We start from the raw sequence: 25,214 nt of genomic DNA on the forward strand, positions 1-25,214 counted from the left end.
AAAACAAAAAAGAAACTGCTAGCCAGGATATCCCACACTCCAGGACTAACTTTAAAAAATGCCTATAATACGTCCAAGGTTTCAGATGTCAGTATTGCTCCTTCATTCTCCTTCCCTCACCTCCTAACTTTCTTCCTTCTCTTCTCTCTCTCCTTCACTCATTCAGAGAGGCAGCTTACTGGAGTGGTCAGACGAACAGGTTTGGAACCAGATGACCAGAAAGCAGCCCTGTCACTCACACGCTGTGTGACCTTGGGCAGGCGACTTGACCTGTCTGTGTCTCAGTTTCTCTGTCATCTGTTTGACAGAGATCCAAACAATACCTACTTCACAGAGCTGTTATGAGATTAAATCAGTTAACATTTGCTAAACATTTAGAATCGAAACTGGTGTGGGAAAAAGGTTACGTAACAGTTTCCTAAGTAAAAATAAATATATTTTAGCAAATATTCGGTCGAAGGCCCGCTCCATACCAGGCACTGTTCTGGATGTCCGGGGCACACTGGTGAAAAAAAAAAAAACCCTGCTGTCTCCAGGGAGCTGACACGCTAGTCAGGGTGACCAACAATAAACTTGATAAACGAGTTATATACTCTAAGTGGTATGTGCCATGGAAAAACTAAAAGTGGTGCAGGAAGACTTCCCTGGTGGTCCAGTGATGGAGAATCCGCCTTCCAATGCAGTGGACATGGGTTCAATTCCTGGTTGGGGAACTAAGACCCCATGTACCTCAACTAAGACCCAATGCAGCCAAAAAAAAAAAAAAGTAGGGCATAGGAAGGAGAATTAGGAATGTGGGGGGTGCAGGTGGTTTGCAGTTTTAAATAGAACACTTGGGGGAGGCCTCACTGAGAAGCTGCCATGTGAGCAATGACTTGAAGAAAGGAGAGAGTCAACCATGAGGTGTCTAGGTGATGGGCAGCCCAGGCACAGCGGACAGCCAGTGCAAAGGCCCTGAGGCAGGAGGGTGCCTGAGTGTCAGCAAGGAGGCTGGTTGACTGTGGAAGAGTAAGTGGGTGAGAGAGAGAGATGTGAGGGATCCAGGTGAGATGGGCAGCCCTTGCTGGACCCTGCAGGTCACTGAGACTCTGGATTTTATCCTGAGTAAGATGGAAGCCTCAAGGGGCTTGGACTCAGGAGATATAGGAGCTGACTTGTGTTTTTCCCTCGGCTACAATGGAGATGGTGAGAAGTGGCTGGATTCTGGGCAGGTTCAGAGGCAGGGATGATGGGACTCCTTGACAGAGTGGATACAGAGTATGTAAGAAAGACAGGGTAATCCATCTGAGAAGATGACTGCAAGGTTTGGGGCCTGACTGCTGGCAAGGTGGGGCTGCCATCAACTGGGATGGGAAAATCATTGCCAGAGCATATTTGAGGAAAGATCAGTGGCGGACTTGTTAAGTCTGAGATGCCTGTGGACACCTAAGGCAGGTAGAGAATACTAAGGGGGGTGGAGGGTAAACAGTTGGACACAAGGGTTCGGGGTTGGGCAGGGCAGTCTGGGCTGCAGGCAGAAATGCAGGAGCCGTGGCAAACTAGGTGAGCCCATCGAGGTGATGGAGATGGAGGAAAAGGCCCTGGCAAACCTCATGTGAATCAGCTGGAAAACGAGGAACAGGCAAAGGAGACAGGCTAGTGACCAGTGAGAAGGAAGGAAACCAAGAGGGCGTGGAGACCTGACGTCAGGTACTAACAAGGAGTAGTCACCTGCAACTGCTGCTGGGTCCAGCAAAACCAGCCCTGAGGCCTGAGCTGACCATGATGTCCAGAGGTGCCAACAACCTTGAAAAGAACGCTAGGCTAGAGTGGAGCAGGTTTAAGAGCAAATTCGACAAGTGTGTACTGTGCATGAAGGATGCTCCAGATGTCAGGGGTTTACAGACCTGCATCCACGCACACACTTCTGTGATGTGAGCACGACCCACCTCCTGCAGAGGAGGAAACTGAGGCTCAGGGTGAGGACCACTCAGATTCCTGGCGGGTGAGCCTGATTTCAGAGCCTGGGGTACCACCAAGTGATAACGGTCCCAACTAACATCCAGGAAAGCGAATGAATGGACTACAAGCCAGCAGGAGCATATGTCAGTCGGCTGAGGCCAGGATGTGGGGAACGCTGAGGGCCAGGAGGAACCAGCAGTGAGGCAAGGGCTGAGGCAGGGGCGTGACCAGCTCTGGAGGGGGCGCTGGCAGGTTGAGATCTGGGCTCGCATCTGGCCACTCAAAGCCAGGTGACCTCAGTAGGCCAGCTCCGTTCCCTGAGCCTTGGGACCTCTCCTATGGGGGTAACAATGCCCCACCCTCCCTAACTCAAGAGATAAACAGGCACATGGAGAAAGCTGATGGTAGCCGAAGCTCTATAAGGAGCTTTATTTGTGTGGAGGGATCTCTCTTTTCTTCTGCAACCCTTCTGTCTTAGCAAAGAGTCCTCTGGCAGGAAGGTTTTTTTTCCCAAACTATGGAAAGGAAATTCCTGGCCCAGGCTGAGGTTCCCGGGCTGCCATGGGGGATGAGAGACAGCTGGCCTCTTCCTGGCAGTGTCCTGGAGGCCGGATGTACAAGGCCAGGAGGTGAGTGCTCACAGGAAACAATCGGCCCGAGGAGCCCAGAGCTCGCGCATCTGACAGTGACAGCAGCCCGCCCCCGCCCCCACCACTGGCCGGCCCAGACCGTCCCTGCCCAACGCCTCCCCACCCAACATGTGAGGCCTCTGTCACTCCAGCCGTGTGACTGCAAACACAGGGCAGAAACCGACAAGAACAATCGTGACCCTGAGCAGATAACCCCAATCTGCATCCCTGTTCCTTTCCACTTTTAAACAATTTAATTCAAGGCATCAAACAGTCAGAGCACACCATGGCACAGTTTAGCTAAGCACTTTCCAGTATCTTCCACTTAACCCTCACAATGACCCTGTAAGGAGAGGGGGGCTGACTATTATCCCCACTTGAGAGTGGGAACAGGGTCATGGTGGGGTGAAGCCCCTCAAGCAGGGCCCCACAGCCAGGAAGCGGCAGAGCTGTGATCTGAACCCAGGCCTTCCCACCCCCAGTCCGCACACTTCACCACTGTGCACACAGCCCAGAGGAAGGCCCGGAGTGCCAGCCCAGCCCCAGTGCCTGGCCCACAGGATGTCCGCACCGGGAAAAAGCGGCTGAATGTGGAGAGAGCCTCCAGGGTGCGGTGGGGTGCTGGCCCCTCTCCTCCCACCGCGGTCAGAGGCGGCCACAGAGAGTGGAGGGCCAGCCCCTGCCCGTCCCCAGGCCCACCTCCTCTCCCTCTCCAGCAGTGCTGGTGCCCCAGGGACAGTGACCAGGCGACCCGGAGACGGCTGGGCGAGTGGTGCATGCAGGTTTTCAAACACAGCTGCCAAGGCTCCACCACTCACCCCGCCGGCTGTGGACACCAGGGCCCGAGGCATTGGCTCTGCACAAGGGTAGCTCACAGCTGCCTCCAATATTTCAAACAGCTTCAAGGAAGCCACCATCCACTTCCCCACCCAAAGGCCATTCAGCCAGCTAAGGGGATGTTCCCTGAGTCACCGGTCACCCTGGCTGGTCTCCCAGATGCCACATCCAACAGCCAGAGAGACCCTTGTAAGGGTAAGTCAGACAGTGTTTCCCTCCAAACCCTCACAGGTGCCCTGTTCCAAACAGGGTGAAGCCCACGTCCTCCCAAGGTCCAATGTGACCCTCCGTGACCTTGTCCACTCTCCTTTGGAAGGCTGCTCCCACCATCAGCCCTTTCCTGGGAGCCTGGATGTGGAGAGGGTTCTCACCGTGAACTGATAAGAGGGGCTGACCCGGCCTGCACTGTGCAAACGATGGGGTCCATGCTGACCACCCGCCCAGCCTTCTGCAGCCTGGGACTCTGGTCCGTGCCAGCAGAGGCTGCCCATGTGCTCAGCTCCCAGCGAAACCCTAGGCCCTGAATTCTCCAAAATGCTTCCCAGGTAAACAACACTTCACATGTGTCGCCAGAGCATACAGCTGGGGAACTTGGTGTGTCCTCTGTGACTGCACTGGGAGGGGACTCTGGGCACTTCTGCCTGGCTTTCCCCATGCGCCTTTTTCTCTGCGTCCTTTTGCTATAAGGGTCACGGTGGAGAAACTGACTAGATGTTTCATACCCAGAGTCCTCTTAGGGAACCGCTGAGCCTGGGAGTGGACACACCCCATACAGCTCCGACCTCGTCTCCAGCCCACCCACCTCCCACACCCCTGTGCTCACCCCAGCTCCTGCACCTGGGCTCCAGGCTCTCCCAGCTGCTCCCATCATGTCCCCACCCCAGGCCTCCACCTGCACACTCTCAAGCACCACGTGTGGCCTCCCTCGCCTCCTCTGGGTGTTTGCTCACAGAGCCCCTCGCGTCCTCCTTTTATAGGAGGGCAGCCCTTCCCCTGTGCTGCTCATTGGCTGTCTGTCCCCTCCAGAAGCTTAGCTCCATCCGGACAGGATCCTGGTCTCCCTTCACCCTCCCTGCACGAGGGTTGGTAGGCAGCAGTTGCTCAGGGCACACTGGCTGATGACTGAACGGCTGTGCACGACGCCCCCTGGGCTGGGGAAGGACGAACCCAGCTTACAGGTCAAGGTGGGCAGCCACCTGGGAGGGGGGACCACTCACCTCCAGGAGCTGCGCAGCGCTGGGCCGTGTCTCTGGGTTCTTATCCAGAGCTGTCTTCAGGAAATCTCGGAACTCTGCCGACCTGGGAGGACAGACAGGTGCGGGCAGTGAGCTGAGGGCGGGAAAGAGCCGAGAAGACTCCCCGCATCAGGGACTCCACTCTTCTGAGTCGTGTGCTTCCCAAACACGCCCCTCAAAGGACAAAGGGCACCTTCATAAGCCAGCCGGCGGAGGCAACCTCAGGACGCCCTTCTGGTCACTGATAGAGGGGATGCAGAATCAGAGAGGGGGCTTGCCCGAGGCCACGCAGCGGAACACAGCCTTGCTGGGGGTTTGAGCCCCAACTCCCAGCCCAGCGTTGTGCCATGTGGTTGCAAGAGCTCTTATTCCTGCAGTGGGGTCCGGCTTATTTGGGTTCCGCAGTCTGCCTGGACGGAGAGCTGATGCTCAGAGCAGAGACGGAGGAAGGAGCTCTGAGGGCCCAGGGAGCTCAGAAAAGGCCTACCGACCCCCAGGCCTGACTGCTCCCCAACTGTGGGGCCAAGCGGGGACAGCAGAGCCCTGGCCCCCCACCTTCCCCGACCCCACCTGCCCCGCCACCCAGGGCCGCTGGCCGCCCTGCAGACACCCCAGGCCGGCCTCCTGGATCCTTACCACTTAGAGGGCGAGAGCAGTGTGGGAGGGTCGGACTTGGCGATCTTGAGCAGGACCCGCATGGGGTTGAGCTCGTGGTGCGGGGGCTCGATCTGGGCCATCTCAATCAGCGTGATGCCCAGCGACCAGATGTCGGCCTTGTAGTCGTATGGGGTGTCCTTCATGGTCTCGCACATCACCACTTCGGGGGCCATCCTGAACCGACCAGGGGACAACAGAGCGCTAAGACCCTGGCCTCCACAGGCGCTTCCCGGAGGCTCAGGGTCAAGGACCAGCGCGAGCGCTCCCAGGTCCTGACGAGCGTTCCTTCCCACCCACTATCTTCCTTAGGACGGTTTTCTCACAAAAGGGCGCCTTCCAAGCAGCTTCACAGCCCAGTCCTGCTGCAGCTCCGATTCCTACCAGAAGAGGGCAGCAGCAATCCAGAACACAGGGTCCTGGGGAAGGGGTGGGTGGGGGCAGGGCGGAGGGGACCCGGGGAGAACGGGGGCGGGAGGGTGGGAGAAGAAAATACATCATCACAGAGGGGCGGGAGAGAAACGGAGAAGGAGGAATAAAAGGGGGGGAGAGAGAGTGAGTAATAAGCAAGCAAAAAAGGAACCTAACTCCATGATGAAAAGGAAGTAAAACAGAAAGCAGTTAGGTGTGAAACAGAGAGGTTTTTTCTTTTTGGAAAAAAAGGAAGCAAAATGGACTGGAAGGGTCTAGGGAGATTTCATATAAGCATAGGAACTGAACTCGTACTGTTCATCTTCCTGGCCCCACCCCCAACTCTGGGTCTGCCTGTCAATCTACTCTTGTTGAATTCATCAAGAACCATTCTCCAGGGAATGTCAGTTCTTATTGGTGGAGCACTTTCTATATGCACCATCCCATTTAATCCTCACAATACCACATTACATAGGCAGTATTATCCCCCTGACTTCACAGATGAGGAAACTGAGGCCCAAAAAGCTGGGTAATATGGCCAAGGTCTCAGCGCTACTAAGTGGGGGCGTGTGGGCTCAGACCCAGCAGGCTGACTCAGGAGCCCCTGCCTGTCGTCCCCCCTCCAGCCCAGCCAGGGGTCACCAAAGGGACATGGAGGTGTGACGGGCAGTCCACCATCCCATTTCCAGAGGCTACACGACTCACCAGTAAGGCGTTCCTATGAAGGAATCTCGCTTCTGCAGAGTTTTCAGATTCTTGGCAGACACACCGAAGTCAGCTGCAAGGCAAGAATCTCAGATAGAGGACTGGATGGACATTCCTCCACCCACGGCCCTGGGGTGTGGACTCAGAGATTCGCGTTCCAAATCAACTAACAGATGCCATTTTCTGTCTAGCAAATTAGTGATCATTAAAAAATAATAACACCCACTGCTGTAAGAATGTATAGAGGTATGCACCTTCCTATTTGCTAATAAGAATATAAATTGAAGAGGCTTTTAGGAAAGCAGTTTGGCAATAAATAGCAAGAACGTCTAAAATACCCATACTTGGGACATCCCTAGTGGGCCTGTGGTTAAGACTTTGAGCTCCCAACGCAGGGCACATGGGTTTGATCCCTGGTTGGAGAATTAAGATCCCACATGCTGCACGGTGCAGACTTAAAAAATAAATAAAATAAGACATCCATACTCTTCTGGTGCAGTAATCCAAATCTAGGAGTCTACCTTAATGAAACAATCTTCTTTCTTCTTTTTGGTAGCACCTTGCGGCTTGTGGGATCTTAGTTCACCAACCAGGGATTGAACCCAGGACCTCAGCAACGAAAGCAGAGTCCTAACTACTGGACCACCAGGGAATTTCCTGAAATAATCTTAAATATAAAAACATTATGGGTAATGATTGTTCACCAAAATGCCATTATAACAGAGACAAAAACAAGCATCATTGCTTAGCTTTCACAGAGTGATTTTAAAAATTCTTATGTGCAGTATATATTCTGTCTTGTCTAAAAAAGATTTAAGATTATGTATCATATATACAAATGTACACACAAAGAAAGATGAACTAGGATGTGAAGAGCTAAAACAATAGAAAAGACTCCGATGCTGGGAAAGATTGAAGGCAGGAGGAGAAAGGGATGACAGAGGATGAGATGGTTGGATGGCATCACTGACTTAATGGACACGAGTTTGAGCAAGCTCTAGGGGATGGTGAAGGACAGGGAAGCCTGGCGTGCTGCAGACTCACAGAGAGTCAGACACAACTGAGCAACTGAACAACAATAAGAAAGAAGTATGTTAGTCGCTCAGTCATGTCCAACTTGTTGCGACCCCAAGAACTGTATTTCCACCAGGCTCCTCTGTCCATGGAGTTCTCCTAAGAGAACTAAATCCTAAGAGTTCTCATCACAAGGAAAAAATTGTTTCTTTTATTTTGTAAGTACACAAATGGATATTCACTAAATTTATCATGATAATCATTTCATGGTGTATGTAAGTCCAATAGTTATGATGTAATCTTAAACTGACATAGTGCTGAATGTCCATTGTGTCTGAATAAAAATGTAGGGGAAAATAAATTAAAATTTTAAAGTACCATGTGTGCTAAGTTGGTTCAATAGTGTCCAACTCTGTGTGACTCTATGGACTAACCCACCAGGCTCCTCCGTCCGTGGGCTTCTCCAGGCAGGAATACTGGAGTGGGTTGCCATGCCCTCCTCCAGGGGATCTTCCCGACCCGGGGATCGAACCCATGTCTCTTACGTCTCCTGCATAGGCAGGCAGGCTCTTTACCACTAGTGCCATCTGGGAAGTCTAAAACAACAAACATTGAAATATTCAATGTTTAACAGACTACGAAAATATTTTATTGGTATATTTATATAGGCTCAACAGGAAAGGGAGAAGATGCATATCTGAATATATTGTATGGTTGGAATTATGCCCTAGCTCCCCAAAAAAGAGCAAAAATACAGTTTGAATTATTGGAGAAAATGTACTAGCTTGCTTAAATGGTTGTCCATGGGCAGAGAGACGAGGTTTCTTCCACTTTGCTGAATTTCTGAAGTTTGTCATGACAAAAGCATTCGACTTTCAGGACTAACAAAATAAATTAATACAGTTTCTCCTTACACACATCCATCACCACCACGCACTGCTAAGGGAAGAAGCCAGCATCACAAAGAGGCATTTTCTGCAGTGCCCCAGCCTTCGGGCGCCACGTTTCCCCTTGATCACAAGCTGAACTCAGGAGGAAGCAGCGTGCCGAGAGACCCGCTGAAGCTGTAACAGCCGCCCTGAGCGCTGCCACCCGGGTCTGGAAACCACGCTCCGAGCTTCACTCAGACTCACAACTTCAACCCAGGAGCAGGCGCAGCGCTGAGCGGCTGGCTGAACGCGAGCGCCCTGGGTTCCAGGCTCGCCCCTTGTGTGGCACTGGGTTCTTCCATCTATTCACTTAAGCCCCATCTGGAACCACCCACGGGCTGGAGCAGAGGATACAGTGGGGGAGAAAGCAGACCAAGTCCGTGCCCTCTGGCAACCCCAAGTTCAGTGGCGGAGGCAGCCAGCAATCCCATAAACACCAACTATGTCTGTTCACAAACGTGTGACGTGATGGGACGATGGGGGCCGGGCTCGAGAGACAAGGAAGGGAGGACCTGCAGGAAGTCCAGCTAAGGAAAAATCCAGAAGATTATTTGGTGTGGCCATCTTACATGCTTATGCGTCCTACAAAAAGCTAGGTGTCCTAGCAGTGGGGTAAGGAGAAGCTACATCTCACTGCTGATGTGTGTGTGCTCTGGTATACAGATGTTATTTCATTGTCAGAGCACTACAGCGAAATGCACAAATAAAAACAGATATTCATAAAAAAATTTTTTTTTCATTTCCAGGCAATTCATTCATTCATTCAACAAATACTAACTGAACATCTATTATGTGCCAGGCACTATTCTAGGCACAGAGAGGAAACCTTCACCCTCATGGCCTGTTTTTCTAGTGGTGGAAACAGGCCCTCCACACCACGGGACTCCTGGAGATAAGAAGGGCCATGCAGGGGTAAGGCAGAGACAGGGCTGGGTGCGTGCGCGGCTCATTTAGACAGGAGGTCAAGGGTTAGGGGGAAGTATTTCCAGGCAGAGGAAACAAGCAGGCTGGAGGGCCCCTGAGGGGCAGGCAGCATGGCTGGAAGGGGTGGTCTTAGACAAGGGGAGAGACAGGCAGGGGCCAGGACAGTTACCAAGCCTCTGAGCCTGTGTCCCCACCAGTCACAGCGGCTGAGACTGCAGAACTCACTTTGTAGGGCTGCAGTGAGGATGAAATGACACACCCCAGCACTCAGCTCCAAGCCCAGCTCGTGGTAAATGCTCCATCACGAGAGTGAATATTCCATGGGGTATACTCCCGAGAGTCTGAGGCGGGGACGAGGACGAGGCTGTACTGAGACCTCCTCCCGGGAATGGTCAGGACAGCTGGCCTCTGAGCCTTAGTCAGTGCTAACTGGACAAGAGCCACTCGGTCAGCTGAGGAAAGTGCTCACGGGGCAGTCTGGCTGTCGGGGCTGGAGAGCGGCTGCCTTTCAGGGTGGGAGCAGCAGCAGCTCCAGGTTGAGATGCGAAACCCAGGAAACCCAGGGGAGAGGCCAGCTCTGCCCTGCTGGCCTGGGCACATCACCACCCCTCTGGACTCAGGGGTGCGGACGGGGCGCCCACATGGGCCTGGTTCCCCTATAAACACCAACAACGGCTGACATGCCGTCCCAGGACACCTTTGGGGAAGAGGGACTGCCTCTCAGACCCAGGGCGAGGCTTCCAGGAGGGACGCTGGAGCTGGCCACTCCCATATCTCAGCACCCACCGGTTCCTTCCAAAGGGAGAGGAAAAGCAGAAACCACCAACTTTCAAAATGACACACAGTCGGCCCCCAGGGTCCTCCCTAAAACAAGCGCCTGCCAGCTTCTTGGGTGGTTGCTACTTCCCCTTCTGGGGCCCAGCCAGGCGGGGGGGCGGGGGTGGGGGGCGGCCCCTCCCGCTGTTTGAACCTCGGGCTGTCCCTGGGCAGGGCCAGGGGCGGCCCCAGCTGCTTGCTCCCTGGACGGAGTTTATAAGCTATGTCCCCCGACAGGGAGGGGCGGCCCTCGGACAGTTCAAAGGGGACTTTCACCAGGCAGTCTCTGTGGTTGAAAGCACTGCTCTCTCCCCTCCTCCTATTTTAAACCAAGAATCACAGACTAAGCAGCAGGCACAGGGGACTCTATAAACTATCACTTCCATTAGGAAAGAGGCCATTTCTGCTTTGTCCACAGCTGTACCTGATGCTACATCTGCCACGTGAAACACTCAACAGGGCTATCAGATGAACAACAAGATAGATGAAGAGACAGAAGAAAAAAAAGACAAAACTGGGCTTTAAGACATATGTCTGAGGGCCTTCCCCACCAGTCCAGGGGAGAAGACTCCATGCTCCCTGCATGCTGTGGCCAAAAACAAACAAACAAACAATGGAAAAAGAAATACATTTGACAATAATTCTATTTCTGGAAATAACTCCCCCAAACCAGATTTCAAACAAACATGGAAGCTTCTAAAGCATTAATTCCAAAAGAGTGAAAAACTGGAAACAACCTGAGCTGCTGTTGAAGCCTGATTGGCGGATAGTTCAGGAAATTGAGGCTCACCCAGACCATGAAGTAACACGCAGTTCGTAAAAAGGATGTGCTTGCCTTTGTGTTAACTTGGAAGTTGGTCCATAACAGGCTATTCCCTCCACGGTGCTGAGACCAATGGACAGTGTGGACTCCAGTTATATCTTAAGAACGACATGTACACTGTGAACACACGAAGATGTCCATGAATACAGAAAACGGTCTGGAAGGCTGCACGTCAAACTTAATCGTGACCACCTCCCCGGAAGTGGGGCTTTGGTGGGGGCGGCGTACTGAAGTGGCCTTACATTTTTTACTGTGTACACTTTATAGAGAATATGCATTGCTTTTATGGTTTGGAAAGCTGAAATACATGTGGTAAAGTTGGGGGGGGGGGTTGTTTTTGTTTTTAAGTAAAACCCAGTGGGGGCCAGGATGTGGTGAAAGAACTTCATGCTCTGCTGGGGGGTGTGAACCGATGCATCCAGCGTGAAGGGCACTTGGCCCCAGGTATCAACAGCGCCTGACACGGCGCACACCCACAGCCCTGCTTCTGAGCAGCCCTCTACAGAAGAGATTACAGACAGACTCACAGACACACACAGGCGTGTAAAAACGGACCTCATTCCTAACTGTCTGGAGGACTATATCTGCCTATACAGTCATGCATAAATATATTTACTTATTACCAAGGCAAGGCTGATTATCAAAAATTCAGACATTTACAGAATAAAAAGTGTCCATAATCCTGGCAGTGATAAACACTTATGAAATTGTTGCATCTAGCTCTAGGCTTATTGATATAAATAAAAATCACATATGTAAATAAAACCATAAAAAATTTTATGAGTATGTGTGTGTGTATGTACACACACACATATGTTGCTGTAGAGTTGCTTCAGTCACATCTGACTCTTTGCGCTCCTATGGACTGCAGCCCACCAGGCTCCTCTGTCCATGGAATTCTCTAGGCAAGAATACTGGAGTGGGTTGTCATGCTCTCCTCCAGAGGATCTTCCCAACTCAGGGATTGGACCTGGGCCTCCTGCATCGCAGGCAGACTCTTTACCACTGAGCTATCAGGGAAGCCCATACATATATGTGTATGTATATATATACATTGGAGAAAGAAATGGAAACCCACTTCAGTATTCTTGCCTGGAGAACCCATGGACAGAGGAGCCTGGTGGGCTGCAGTCCTTGGGGTCGCAAAGAATCAGACACAACTGAGCAACTAAGCACATATATATACATAAATATATAAAATTTTCAGGTATTTGCTACTTTTAAAAGAATGAAATCAGATTAAACATACTATTTTGCAACTTGCTTTTTTTCCCTTTCACAGTACGTACATACATCTTAACAAAAGATTATCATTTTCTACAACTTCATTTTCAATAACTGAAAAAGATTCTACTGTATGACATACCATAACTTATTCAATTAATCCTCTACTGGAGTAAACTGGATCATTTCTGATTGCTTGCTGTCACTAATATCGTTGCAGTGAATACCACTGTACATATCTTTCTATACATGTGTAAATAGCACACACAACTTTTATAGTCAGAAAACTATATAACAGTATAAATGTGTTACATGTCACACTGTGTACACACGGAGAGGCAGTGAGCAGTGTGAAGTTATATAGGAGAATCTCTCATCTGTCCCCTTAACTGCAGGCGACCACAAGAATCCAATGTAAGAGCAGCCTTTTCCCAGACAATGCCAGGCCAGCTAAAGCCAACTGCTGCCCAGCAGTCCTCCTCTCCTGGACCCTCCACCCCACGCCCAGGGGGTCCACAGTCCAGCTTGGTCAGAGCCTTCCTGGCAGGCCTCCACCCAGGGTGGTGCCCCATGCCCCAGGAAGCATCTGGAAATGAACGGGGCAGTCAGGCTGCCACAACGAAGAACTGCTGCCATTCAGCAAGCAAGAGCAAGGGGTGATGCCCTTCTTACTGAGCAAAAACTGTCCCATCCGAAACGCCGGCAGTGACCCTGTGGGCAAACACTAGCCACAGGCCTCACGGTGCAGACAGAAAAGTGAAGCCTCACTGAGGGTTTAGGGCCTGCTGAAACTGGGGTGGGGATGGGAGAATCAAAGGCTTCCACCCATCCAGCCCTGGGAGCCCAGGGGCCTCCTTCCTCTGGATCAGGGCCGCAGAGGCATGCCTGGGCTCAAAAGAAGGAGACTTCTACCCAAAACCCATAATCTCGCTCATAAATAAGACATCTGTCTTCCTAGGAATATCATGGAAACAGCACCAAGCAGGAAGTGAGAAGATTCTACGGTGATTTGAGACTATTTCATGCTTCTGAGCCTCAGTTTCTTAATCTCGTAAATGGGGTCATATTTTTTAAATTAACTAACTTTGGCTACATTGGGTCTTCACTGCCATGCACTAGTTGCGGCACTCACTCTTCGTCATGATGCCCAGGCTTCTCTCACTACAGAGCACAGGCTCGCGGCACGAAGCCTCAGCAGGCACGGCACGTGGGCTCAGTTGGGACTCACAGGCTTGGCTGTCCCTTGGCCTGTGGAATCTTCCCAGACCAGGGATCGAACCTGTGTCCTGTGTCTCATCCACTGTACCACCAGGAAAAGTCCAATGGGGTCCTATTATACAGCCAACTGTGAGACCGAAAGAACTGCTCTATTTTTCTATTTCCATTTTTGTTTTGTTTTTCAGGCAACAGATACAGGGGGACCCCTAGTAAGGGCTTTGTGTTCCTACTTACTGCCCTCTGTCTTCAGCCCCCCACTCCCACTGCCTTCATCCTCTCTCCTCTCCCATAACTCTTCATTTTCTAGTCGTTTCTCTTTCTCAAGCCAGTTGCAAATTCAGTCCTTTGTTCTTGTTTTCCATCCACGTCCACCTCACTCACTCCCTCTTCTGGGTTGCTGTTACTCCCACAGGCTGTTCCAGTCTAGAGTAGACAGCAGCTGTTTTTCTGGCAACTCCAAATCTTTTCTCCTTCTGGAAAACCATCTCCCCCACCCACAACCACACTGTTCCGTGATGGCAAGGGGGACTGTCACATTGATACATATGCCGGCCCCATTCTACAAAGAGTGACTACAAGCTGGGCCAATCAGAGAAGCCTGCTTGCTAGGCCTCCTCAATTGGACCGGGAATCTGCATCTGAGCCACGCTGGGCCCATCAGAGCTCTTCACTGGGATTACTGACTCTGAGATGTGAAATGCTATGGCTCAGCTCACCCTGCAGGAGGTGATGCTGGGAAAAGTGAACACTTAGCCAGAGCCGTGTGTGAGGGCTTGCATTGAGAGCCTAACCAACATGTTCAGAAAGGCAGAAACCAGAGACATTCAGGGCAGCACTGTTTTCCAGGGTCCAACTGCACATCTTCCAGCTGCAAATATACCACTCGTATCTGTCCCAACAGGGCTCCGTATACCCTATACACACATTATCCTGTCTGCCTTAAGTCACATGAGACCAGCTTCTATCATCTGCCACCAAACGAGTCTAAAGAGGGTGGTGGTTAAACACTTGGGCTCTGAAGCCAGTTGTTCCTCAGACTAGCTTTGCGACCCTGGGTAAGTTAATTAAACTCTCTAGGTGCCAGATCCTTCCTCTGAAGAATGTTAGCAGTAGTCTGTGAGGGCTCAGTGAGTTACATATTAAACACTGGCTCAGTGCCTGGAAGCCATCATAAAGGAACCAGGACTCCAGCCTGCTGGCAGCAGCAGAAAGGGATTTTGGGTTAGGGTCCAGGTGGGGGTGAGAGGCAGGTGACTGGTTTCTGCCAGGCCCACCTGCTAGGGCTCCTGCATATCAGGGGGTTCTGGGGAATTAGCGATCCTGCAGTGTCGTAAGCTGCTAAAGTAATGGCAATGCTAGATTCTACTACTTACTGAGCACCTACTATGCGTCAGGCTCTGTGTCAGGCACTTCGATTTTTAGGGCAGTTCAGACCTCATCTTGGAACTTGAAAGACCCAGAAAGTTGTGAAATTCCCCACCCATCTTCAGAGAAGCACCTCTGGGGAGAGGAACAGGAATTCTCTGGAGAATGAAGACTATTTCTCCTCACAACAACACTGAGTCATTCCTCAGCCCAGGAAAAAACTCAACGTATGACAAGCCTCTCTGATGGGCTGGGCACCTATAGATGCTTTGCATGTAGTGTCTCATTAAATCATCATACCAATTCATGAGGTAAGAACTATTAGCCCACTCTGTCTGACACTATAGTTCAAAAGGCCAAGGACAAGGCCGAGGACAGATTTCGGACAAGAACACGGATCTCTGGACCTCAGAGTCCTTACCCCACTTTATATCCCAACTGTCTCGGAGAACAGGCACTCTTCCTTTCTCTCTCTGCACAAATGGATCCCCACCAGCCAGGGAGAACTTCTTCACACCCACCCAGAGCTGGAATGCCTGCCTGCTTGGCAACTCTCCCGTGAATCTCAGAGGAAGTTTGAAATCCTAGACAGAAGTAAACACTTAACACGAGGAAGAAACCAAATGCCTAGCAGCAAGAGGAACAGAACCCTTAGCTTCCCTGTGATAGTCACTCTGTGCTTTAGCTCACAGGTCACAACAACGCTGCAGGGAGGTTCTGTTGTTACACCCATTGCACAGATGAAAAGACTGAGGCCTGAATGGTTAAATGTGCTTATTCAGCTCAGAAGTGGCAGAATCAGGATCTGAACCAGGCTTGTCTGTGTCTAGGGCTCACACTTTGTTCAGTTCACTGTGCTGCTTTCCATTTATTCCCATTCCGTTGAGAAGCACAAACAGTGTCTCCAGTGAGGCGACATCCTTGCCTGGGAGATAGAGCTGCTGAGCAATTCTCTAACGCAGCCTTGGGTTGCATAAGGTCATGCAGGGGGGTGGGGGTGCCTCCAGGGGCCCCAGAAAGTCCCAGGGACCTAGGAAGAGGCAGACAGACTGCCACCCCACCTCCCAAGCTTCCTCCACTTCTTGCCAGGCTGCAGATTCCAGGCCCCAGGGGGAAAGATGATTTTCCAAAACAGAATATTAGGTCTTAGCAGGCGTCCACACCATAGCTCCCAGGGCCCAGCGGTAACTGTGTAAATACTCTCACATTAAACTCTCCCTGAACTGTTCTTCCTCCTTAACTGGCTTCCTGGTTTTCTCAACAGCTTCTGCCAAGTCACTGGGAAAGCTGATGCCCCCATCTGCTTCCGCCCCATCTCTGCTGGGTTCCAGGTGGGATTCTGGAGTCTGCTCGCTAAGTCAGTGCCCCCACCCCCGGACTGCGGGGTCGTGGCAGGGGAAACAGCATGGGAAATGAGACCCCACTGAGCACATCCTAGCCTGCTGTCTCCACCCTGAGCTTCCCTGCTGACGAGCCTCTCGGGCTGCTGCAGACCCAGGCTCTCTGGGTCCTGCCTTCTCTGTCTGACATGTTCTTGAAGACTGAGCCGAAGGTTTGTCTTGAATTCCCCAGGGCACATGAGACTCTCCTATCCCAAGACTCTGCTTAACATGGCCCTTCCCTGCCTTCCCTCCACCTTTGACAGAGCCGGAGCCAGAGGGACCCGAGTCTAAACTCTGCTGCTTCTCCCCTCCATGGACCGATCCTGAGCATCCCACGCTAGTATGGGCTTTGGTGCCACACCATGATGGATACAGTCCCCTCCCCTCTCCCAAGTGTCCACTGGAGTGCTGAGTAAATGAGATAACATCTAGAAAGCACTTTGTCTACTGGTTGGCATCTAGATGATCCTTCACAGACCCAACATGTATGTGTTATTATTTTTACTATCACTCCCCCCAGAATACCCTACTGGGCCTTACTCAGTGCCTCTGCCCACAAGGCTAGACGTCTCTGCCCAAGCTAGCTTACCTGGCAAGTACCCACCTGCCTTTTCACAACTCAGCTCAAACTATCCTCTCACTGAGTGTCTTCTAAACACCCACCCTCAGGCCCAGCTGGGGGAACAAACTACCCTTCCCTGTACACCCCAGCACCGGCTCCTTCCGCAGGCCCGACGCTCCTGTGTCTCCCCACCAGCCTGGGAACCCTGAAGGAGGAGGATTGGGGTCTCTGTCCTGCTGTCCCCAGAGCCCAGCACAGGACAGGGCTTGGCACACACCAGACACTTAACAAAACAACAGTAATCACGGCTGGCTTTTCTGGAGAGCTGACTCTATGTATCTTCTTATAAACAGTATCACAAAGCTCTGGATGAGCCTTCCCTGTCCCTCCAGTTATACAGATGAGAAAGTCGAAAGGCAGCAGGTGAGGTGACATGTATATCCAGGGTCAAAGAGCTGGTGGGATCTGAACCCAGGTCTCTTAGGCTCCCTGGGCTTCCCTGGCGGCTCAGACAGTAAAGAACTCGCCTGCAATGCAGGAGACCTGGGATCGATCCCTGGGTCGGGAAGGCCCCCTGGAGGAGGGCATGGCAACACACCCCAGTATTCTCACCTGGAGAATCCCATGGACAGAGGAGCCTGGCGGGCAGTCCATGGGGTTGCAAAGTGTTGGACACGACTGAGTGACTAAGCACACAGACGTTCTCAGGCTCCAGGGGGCAAGCTCTTAACCTCTCCAGCTAAGAGGCTCAAACAGGAGGAAACACAGCCACAGCAGATGGGGGCTGGACCTCGGGGTCCCAGGGAGCCTTGTCTTCAGGAACAGAACGGGCTGTGGCCTCGCTCATGCCTGGGTATAGAAGCCCTCTAACACGGCTCACTTCAAGACAGCACCAACCCCACCGTCTGGGGGACAGAGCACTTCTAACAAGCTCCCAGGCAATGTTGTTGATGCCGCCACCTCAGGCTTTGGTTCCTGAGGGTGCAGAGCTGTGGTTCTCAAAGTGTGGTCCCTCGGATCTGCAGCATCAGCTGGGAGCTTATTAGAAATGCAGGTTCTTCAGCCCCTCCACAGACAGAAACCCCACGGGATGTACGCAGCAAGCTGAGACTCAGAATTCTGAAAACCCACTGGTCTTGCATCACTCATGTAAGACCTTCAGCTGTCGGCTCCCGGCACTCTCGGAGGTGGGGGAGCTGGGAGGTGAGCAGTGGCCTGGGCTCGGCCCTGGCTCTCCTCAGCAGGTCTGCGGCAGGCCCTCCGTCTCTGAGCTTCAGAGTCCTCAAAGAGGGGATGGAGAAGCCGTACTGTCTCTGTGCCAATGCTCCTGATTATTGCTGCGGTACTATCACAGGGGCTCAGTGGTGGTGCAATGTCTTATGGATGTAATTAAAATGTTCCTTAAAGAAACGAAGGGAGGGATTTCCCTGGTGGTCCAGTGATTAAGAATCTGCCTTCCAATGCAGGGAACATGAGTTCAAACCCTAGTCAGGGAACTAAGATTTCATATAACCCAGGGCAACTAAGCCGGAGCACTCCAACTACTGAGTTGCACGCCCTGTGGCCTGTGCAAGCCAACCAGAGAGGAGCCCACACACCGCAACAAAGATCTGTGTGCCACAACTAAGACCCAGCACAGCCAAAAACGAAGACAGACGGAGACGGGGGAGCTGCTAGAGAAACCACACATGATGACACTTCTGTGTTGGAAGGTCAGAGCTGAGGAGCGGGTGCAGATAAATGAACTATTTAATATCAGAGGAGGATGCTAGTAGAAAGTAGAGTTGAACGTAGTCAAACGATTAACAAGAGATTACCATCTCTCTATGGTTAATATCACCCCCTAAATCCTCTCTATCTGCACATCCTTCTACGGACAAAGATGCAGGCAGAGGTATCTGGGATGACCCACAGGGCCGAGGTCTGGAGGATGAGACTGCAGGCACTTGCTGAGGTTCCCTTTAAACCTTCCTATACTATGTGAATTTTCTATAACAAACATACATAGCTTTTTCATCAAACAACAAAAATCATTACTTTAAAAAATAGCATTATAGGCATTTATATAACAATGAAGGAGTAGATGCAAGAAGAGTTAAAAGCTATTGTCTCGGGGGGTGGGGACAGGGAAAGGAGTTGGTAAAAGCAGAGGACACAGACATGTGTTATTTTGGTTTAAAAACTTATCAAAAATAAAAAGAAGTTCTGACACAGGCTACCACATGGACGGACCTTGAGGACATTGTGCTAAGAGAAATAAGCCAGTCACGAACACACAAATGATCACACTTGTAGAGCAGTCGTATTCAGAGAGACCTGGAGGAGAACGGTGGGTGCCCTGAGCCCGGGTCAGAGAGGAGGGAGGGACACTGTGTGATGGGCACGGTTCGGGCAGATGACAAAGTCCCGGAGATGCATGATGGTGACAGCCGCACAGCAGTGTGAGTGCATTTCATGCCCCTGAACTAGACACTGACAAACAGCTAAGATGACAAATTTTATGTTATGTATATTCTGTGTGTGCGCTCAGATGTTCAGTGGGGTCCAACTCTGTGTGACCCCATGGACTGTAGCCCGCCAGGCTCCTCTGTCCATGGGATTTTCCAGGAAAAGTACTGGTGTGGGTTGCCATTTCCTCCACCAGGGGATTTTCCTGACCCAGGGGTCGAGCCCACGTCTCCTGCCTTGGCAGGCGGATTCTTTACTACTATGTCATCTGGTAACCCTATGTATATTTTACCACAGTTGGGAAAAAAAAACAAAGAGAGGGGAGTCGTAATGAAAAAAAATAAGGTTTCGATATATGCCCCTGAGGTAGTTTTCCACCTGCAAATGGACCTCCATCTGTCACTTTCCCTCAAATTCTGTCTATCGGAGGCAAGAGCCAAAGGGATGGGACCACTGCCCCCTTGAGGCGCCGCCAGCCGGGGGACGAGATCACTGTTGGCAGTGAGTGGCTGTGTGTGCGCTACAGGTGTTGGGCAACCATCACCTCTACAGACCGGGCTCCAGGGGTCTCTCCCCATGCCTAGTTGTGACAATCAGAGATGTCTCCAGACACTGCCAATGTCCCTGGGGGATAAACTCTCCCTCAGCTGAGAACCCTGGGGAGATGCAGCCATGACGGGAACCGTGCCCCGGTGGACAGGGACAGACCCGGAAGGACCTCAGCATCCCATGGGAGTGCGGACTCACGCTCCCTCCTGTCCACAGAGGCTGGGCCAAAACCTCAGCTGGGCGGTGTGGGGCTCTGCCTTCCCACCTCGCCCGAGACGCCCCTTACCCAGCCGGATGTCCCCCTCGAGGGTCATGAGCACATTGCCGGCTTTCAGATCCCGGTGGATGATCTTCTTGCCGTGCAGGAAGGTGAGGGCTTCGAGCATCTGGCGGCAAACCACCTGAATCTGGGGCTCAGTGAGGCCTCTGTCCAGCTCTGGAAACAGAGAGGAGAACATGTCAGTTTAGCAAGTGTTCAATGCAGGCAACTTCAAGTCAGGCTCCTGCAAGGTACAAGAAATACACCAGCCACCAACGTGCTTTGAGCCCCTACTGTACACCACGTACACTTCCGAGCACTTTCCGTGTTACCTGCTTTGGGCTCACGGTAAACCTGCAGACAGACACAGCTCTTACGCCATCTCACAGGTGAGGGGACTGATGCTTAGAGAAGTCAAGGCACTTGCTCAAGGTCACACAGTAGGGGTCACAGATCTGAGACTGAAAACAGCCAGCTGGGCTTCAGAGCTCAGGTTCGCAAACATAACCCCTCTGAGGGGCAGAGATCCATTCCGTGAACAGGTCCTGAGTGTCAGGCTCCATGCTGGGTGCAGGGTCTCAGAGAGGCATGGAAATGACGAGCAATGCTGGGAACACAGTGGGCCTGGGGGCGAGGGAGGGCAGCAACCCCTTCTGCCTGGGGAATCAGGAGGCTCCCCAGAGGAAGAGGCATTCAAGCTGTGTGCTGAAGCAAGAACAGATGTGTGAGAGAGGAAAAGCTGGCACCAGGGCATTCCAGGAACCAACCAAAGGAACGGCCCGGAGGCGACAGGAGCTGGTGCTGGTGGGGCATGAGACGCAGGAGGAGAGGGGCCATCGCCAAAAGCCTCTGGGGCGTTAGCTGGGGCCGTGGATGCACATGCACACACATACATACACAACACACACACACACTCTACATACAACACAGTGTCCACTGGGAGATGGCAGGGCTGTCTTCTCTGAGCAGGTGGGGAGCCAAACAAGAGTGTTCCTGCAGGGGGAAACAGCAAGTGCAAAGGACCCTCCCCTCCCCGCACGGAGAAGTGGACGTTACAGGTCGGCAGGAGATGTGGAGGCTGCGTTTTCTTTGAAACGCAATGGGCAGTCCAGGAGAGGTTCTGAGAGGGACAGAGATACAACCTGAGCTTTGCATTAAAAATTCCTCCTGGCACAGCAAGTGAAGAATTTGCAGGGGAACAAGAATTGGTAAGGGGCTTAGCGGGCAGCCAGACGGTGGTCCAGAAGGGCTCCGTGGTCCAGAAGGGCTACGTGGTGGCCAAGGCTTCACAGAGGAAGAATTCTGGACTTGGGTCAGGGAGGTGGGAGTGACAGGGTGTGTGACCTAGAAGGTGCAGTGGGAGGAAGGGCTTGAGAAGAGTCAAGGGTGACATCCCATGCTCATTGCTCTGTTAGCCATCATGACTATTGATTTCTTTTTTCAATTTTTTGGGCATGTCAAGGGGCAAGTGATCATAGAAACCCAGGCTTCTGCATTGGAAGCCTGGAGTCTACACTGCTGGACCACCAGGGCAATTCAGTTCAGTCGCTCAGCTGAGTTCGACCCTTTGCGACCCCATGGACTGCAGCATGCCAGGCTTCCAAGTTCATCACCAACTCCCAAAGCTTTGCTCAAACTCAAGTCCATCGAGCTGGTGATGCCATCCAACCATCTCATCCTCTTTCACCCCTTCTCCTCCTGCCTTCAACCTTTCCCAGCATCAGGGTCTTTTCCAATGAGTCAGCTCTTCACATCAGGTGGCCAAAGTATTGGGAGTTTCAGCTTCAACATCAGTCCTTCCAAAGAATATTCAGGACTGATCTCCTTTAGGATGGACTGGTTGGATCTCCTTGCAGTCCAAGAGTCTTCTCCAATACCATACTTCAAAAGTATCAATTCTTCGGCACTCAGCTTTCTTTATAGTCCAACTCTCATGTCCATATATGACTACTGGAAAAACCATAGCTTTGACTAGACAGACCTTTGTTGGCAAAGTAATGTCTCTGCTTTTTAATAGTTGGTCATAGCTTTTCTTCCAAGGAGCAAGTGTCTTTTAATTTCATGGCTGCAGTCACCATCTGCAGTGATTTTGGAGCCCCCCAAAATAAAGTCACTGTTTCTATTGTTTCCCCATCTATTTGCCATGAAGTGATGGGACTGGATGCCATGATCTTAGTTTTCTGAATGTTGAGATTTAAGCCAACTTTTTCACTCTCCTCTTTCACTTTCATCAACATGCTCTTTAGTTCCTCTTCACTTTCTGCCATAAGGGTGGTGTCATCTGCACATCTGAGGTTATTGGTATTTCTCCTGGCAATCTTGATTCCAGCTTGTGCTTCTTCCAGCCCTGCATTTTGCATGATGTACTCTGCACAGAAGTTAAATAAGCAGGGTGGCAATATACAGCCTTGACATACTCCTTTCCCGATTTGGAACCAGTCTGTTGTTCCATGTCCAGTTCTAACTGTTGCTTCCTGACTTGCATACAGATTTCTCAGGAGGCAGGTCAGGTGGTCTGGTATTTCCAACTCTTTAAGAAATTTCCAGTTTGTTGTGATCCACACAGTTAAAGGCTTTGGTGTAGTCAATAAAGTAGAAGCAGATGTTTTTTCTGGAACTCTCTTGCTTTATCGATAATCCAAAGGATGTTGGCAGTTTGATCTCTGGTTCCTCTGCCTTTTCTAAATCCAACATCTGGAAGTTCATGATTCATGTACTGTTGAAGCCTAGAATTTTGAACATTACTTTGCTAGCGTGCGAGATGAGTGCAATTGTATGGTAGTTTGAGCATTCTTTGGCATTGCATTTCTTTGGGATTGGAATGAAAACTGACCTATTCTAGTCCTGTGGCCATTGCTGAGTTTTCTAAATTTGCTGACATATTGAGTGCAGCACTTTCACAGCATCATCTTTCAGGATTTGAAATAGCTCAACTGGAATTCCATCACCTCCACCAGCTTTGTTCGTAGTGATGCTTTCTAAGGCCCACCTGACTTCACATTCCAGGATGTCTGGCTCTAGGTGAGTGATCACACCATTGTGATTATCTGGGTCATGAAGATCTTTTTTGTACAGTTCTTCTGTGTATTCTTGCCACCTCTTCTTAACATCTTCTGCTTCTGTTAGGTCTATACCATTTCTGTCCTTTATTGTGCCCATCTTTGCATGAAATGTTCCCTCGGTATCTCTAATTTTCTCGAAGAGATCTCTAGTCTTTCTATTGTTTTCCTCTATTTCTTTGCATTGATCACTGAGGAAGGCCTTCCTATCTCTCCTTGCTATTCTTTGGAACTCCACATTCAAATGGGTATATCTTTCCCTTTTCTCCTTTGCCTTTAGCGTCTCTTCTTTTCTCAGATATTTGTAAGGCCTCCTAAGACAATCATTTTGCCTTTTCGCATTTCTTTTTCTTGGGGATGGTCTTGATCAGTGCCTCCTGTACAATGTCATGAACCTCTGTCCATAGGTCATCAGGCACTCTGTCTATCAGATCTAATCCCTTGACTCTATTTCTCACTTCCACTGTATAATCATAAGGGATTTGATTTAGGTCATACCTGAATGATCTAGTGGCTTTCCCTACTTTCTTGAATTTAAGTCTGAATTTGGCAATAAAGAGTTCATTATCCAAGCCACAGTCAGCTCCTGGTCTTGTTTTTGCTGACTGTATATAGCTTCTCCATCTTTGGCTGCAAAGAATATTATCAACCTGGTTTTGGTATTGATCATATGTTGATGTCCATGTGTAGAGTCTTCTCTTGTGTTGCTGGAAGAGGGTGTTTGCTGTGACCAGCACGTTCGCTTGACAAAACTCTTATTAGCCTTTCCCCTGCTTCGTTTTGTACTCCAAGGCCAAATTCGCCTGTTACTCCAGGTATCTCTCAACTTCCTACTTTTGCATTCCAGTCCCCTATAATGAAAAGGACATCTTTTTTGGGTGTTAGTTCTAGTAGGTCTTGTAGGTCTTTATAGAACTGTTCAACTTCAGCTTCTTCAGCATTACCTGTCAGGCCATAGACTTGGACTACTGTGATATTGAATGATTTGCCTTGAAAACAAACAGAGATCATTCTGTCGTCTTTGAGATTGCATTCAAGTACTGCATTTTGGACTCTTTTGTTGACTATGATGGCTACTCCATTTCTTCTAAGGGATTCTTGCCCACAGTAGTAGATATAATGGTCATCTGAGTTAAATTCACCCATTCCAGTCCATTTTAGTTCACTGATACCTAAAACATCCATGTTTACACTCTTGCCATCTCCTGTTTGACCACTTCCAATTTGCCTTGATTCATGGACCTAACATTCCAGGTTCCTATGCAATATTGCTCTTTACAGCATTGGACTTTACTTCCATCACCAGTCACATCCACAACTGGGTGATGTTTTTGCTTTGGCTCCATCCCTTCATTCTTTCTGGAGTTATTTCCCCACTGATCTCCAGTAGCATATTGGGCACCTACCGACCTGGGGGTTCATCTTTCAGTGTCCTATCTTTTTGCCTTTTCATGCTGTTCATGGCATTCTCAAGGCAGGAACACTGAAGTGGTTTGCCATTCCCTTCTCCAGTGGACCATGTTTTGTCAAACTCTCCACCACGACCCACGGTGTAGGGCCACCCAAGACGGACCAGAGCAGTCTGTGATTATTTAGTTCTTGCTCCTGCCCAAGTTCCCCGGGCTGAGGTCAGCCCCGCCGCAGTCCTGCCTGCTCGGCCCTCAGGCTGAAGGTTCCCAGGCTGGTGGGCAAGGGCACTGCATTGAGGCCGCCCTCTGGTTGGGGCTTCCAGGTTCCCCTGCAGCGCCCGGAGGAATCCCCAAGGTCAGATCCCTCAGGCTCGGTAAAAAACGTGCCAGCCAGGGTGGAGGTGCCGCCTGCAGTGTCCCGGGAAGCCCGGCTCCAGAGCAGGGCTCCTGAACTCGGGGTCTTTCTGGGTCCAAAACTCCTTCCCGTCAGCCTCGTCCTCGACCCCTGCATCTCCCCCAGCTGGGGTCCAAGCTCAGAGTCTGTGAGGGCTTCAGGGCCACACAGACTGTGCCTGAACTTGGGCACTGCCTCTTACTGGCTGTGTGATTTCTGGCAAGTCACTGTATCTCCCTGCATCTTCATTATTGGTCTGTAAAATGGAATGAGGATGACATGAAGGCAGGGCTCCAGAGATAAAGCAGATAAATGTCTCAGCATGGAGCACAATCAAGAAAAGGTGATTACTATTATGCTGGTCCTGAGATTATGCTGGATTGTCTGTAGCAAATTTTTAAGTGTCAAAAGTATACCTGGCTCATGT

The 25,214-nt window shown here is 50.9% G+C and overlaps 1 protein-coding gene across 1 annotated transcript in view; it reads right to left on the reverse strand.

The window, feature by feature from the left end:
* Positions 1 to 25,214, reverse strand: part of STK10 (serine/threonine kinase 10) — a 122,719-nt gene that overhangs the window by 43,017 nt on the left and 54,488 nt on the right. The window contains exons 4-7 of the mRNA XM_061129457.1: positions 19,953 to 20,102; positions 6,413 to 6,485; positions 5,279 to 5,473; positions 4,625 to 4,706 (exon numbers count right to left, since the gene is read on the reverse strand). Of these exons, the coding sequence (XP_060985440.1) occupies positions 4,625 to 4,706; positions 5,279 to 5,473; positions 6,413 to 6,485; positions 19,953 to 20,102 (500 nt within the window). The remainder of the gene's footprint in view (positions 1 to 4,624; positions 4,707 to 5,278; positions 5,474 to 6,412; positions 6,486 to 19,952; positions 20,103 to 25,214) is intronic.

The sequence above is a fragment of the Dama dama genome, chromosome 25 (genome assembly GCF_033118175.1).
Source record: "Dama dama isolate Ldn47 chromosome 25, ASM3311817v1, whole genome shotgun sequence".
Taxonomy (NCBI): domain Eukaryota; kingdom Metazoa; phylum Chordata; class Mammalia; order Artiodactyla; family Cervidae; genus Dama; species Dama dama.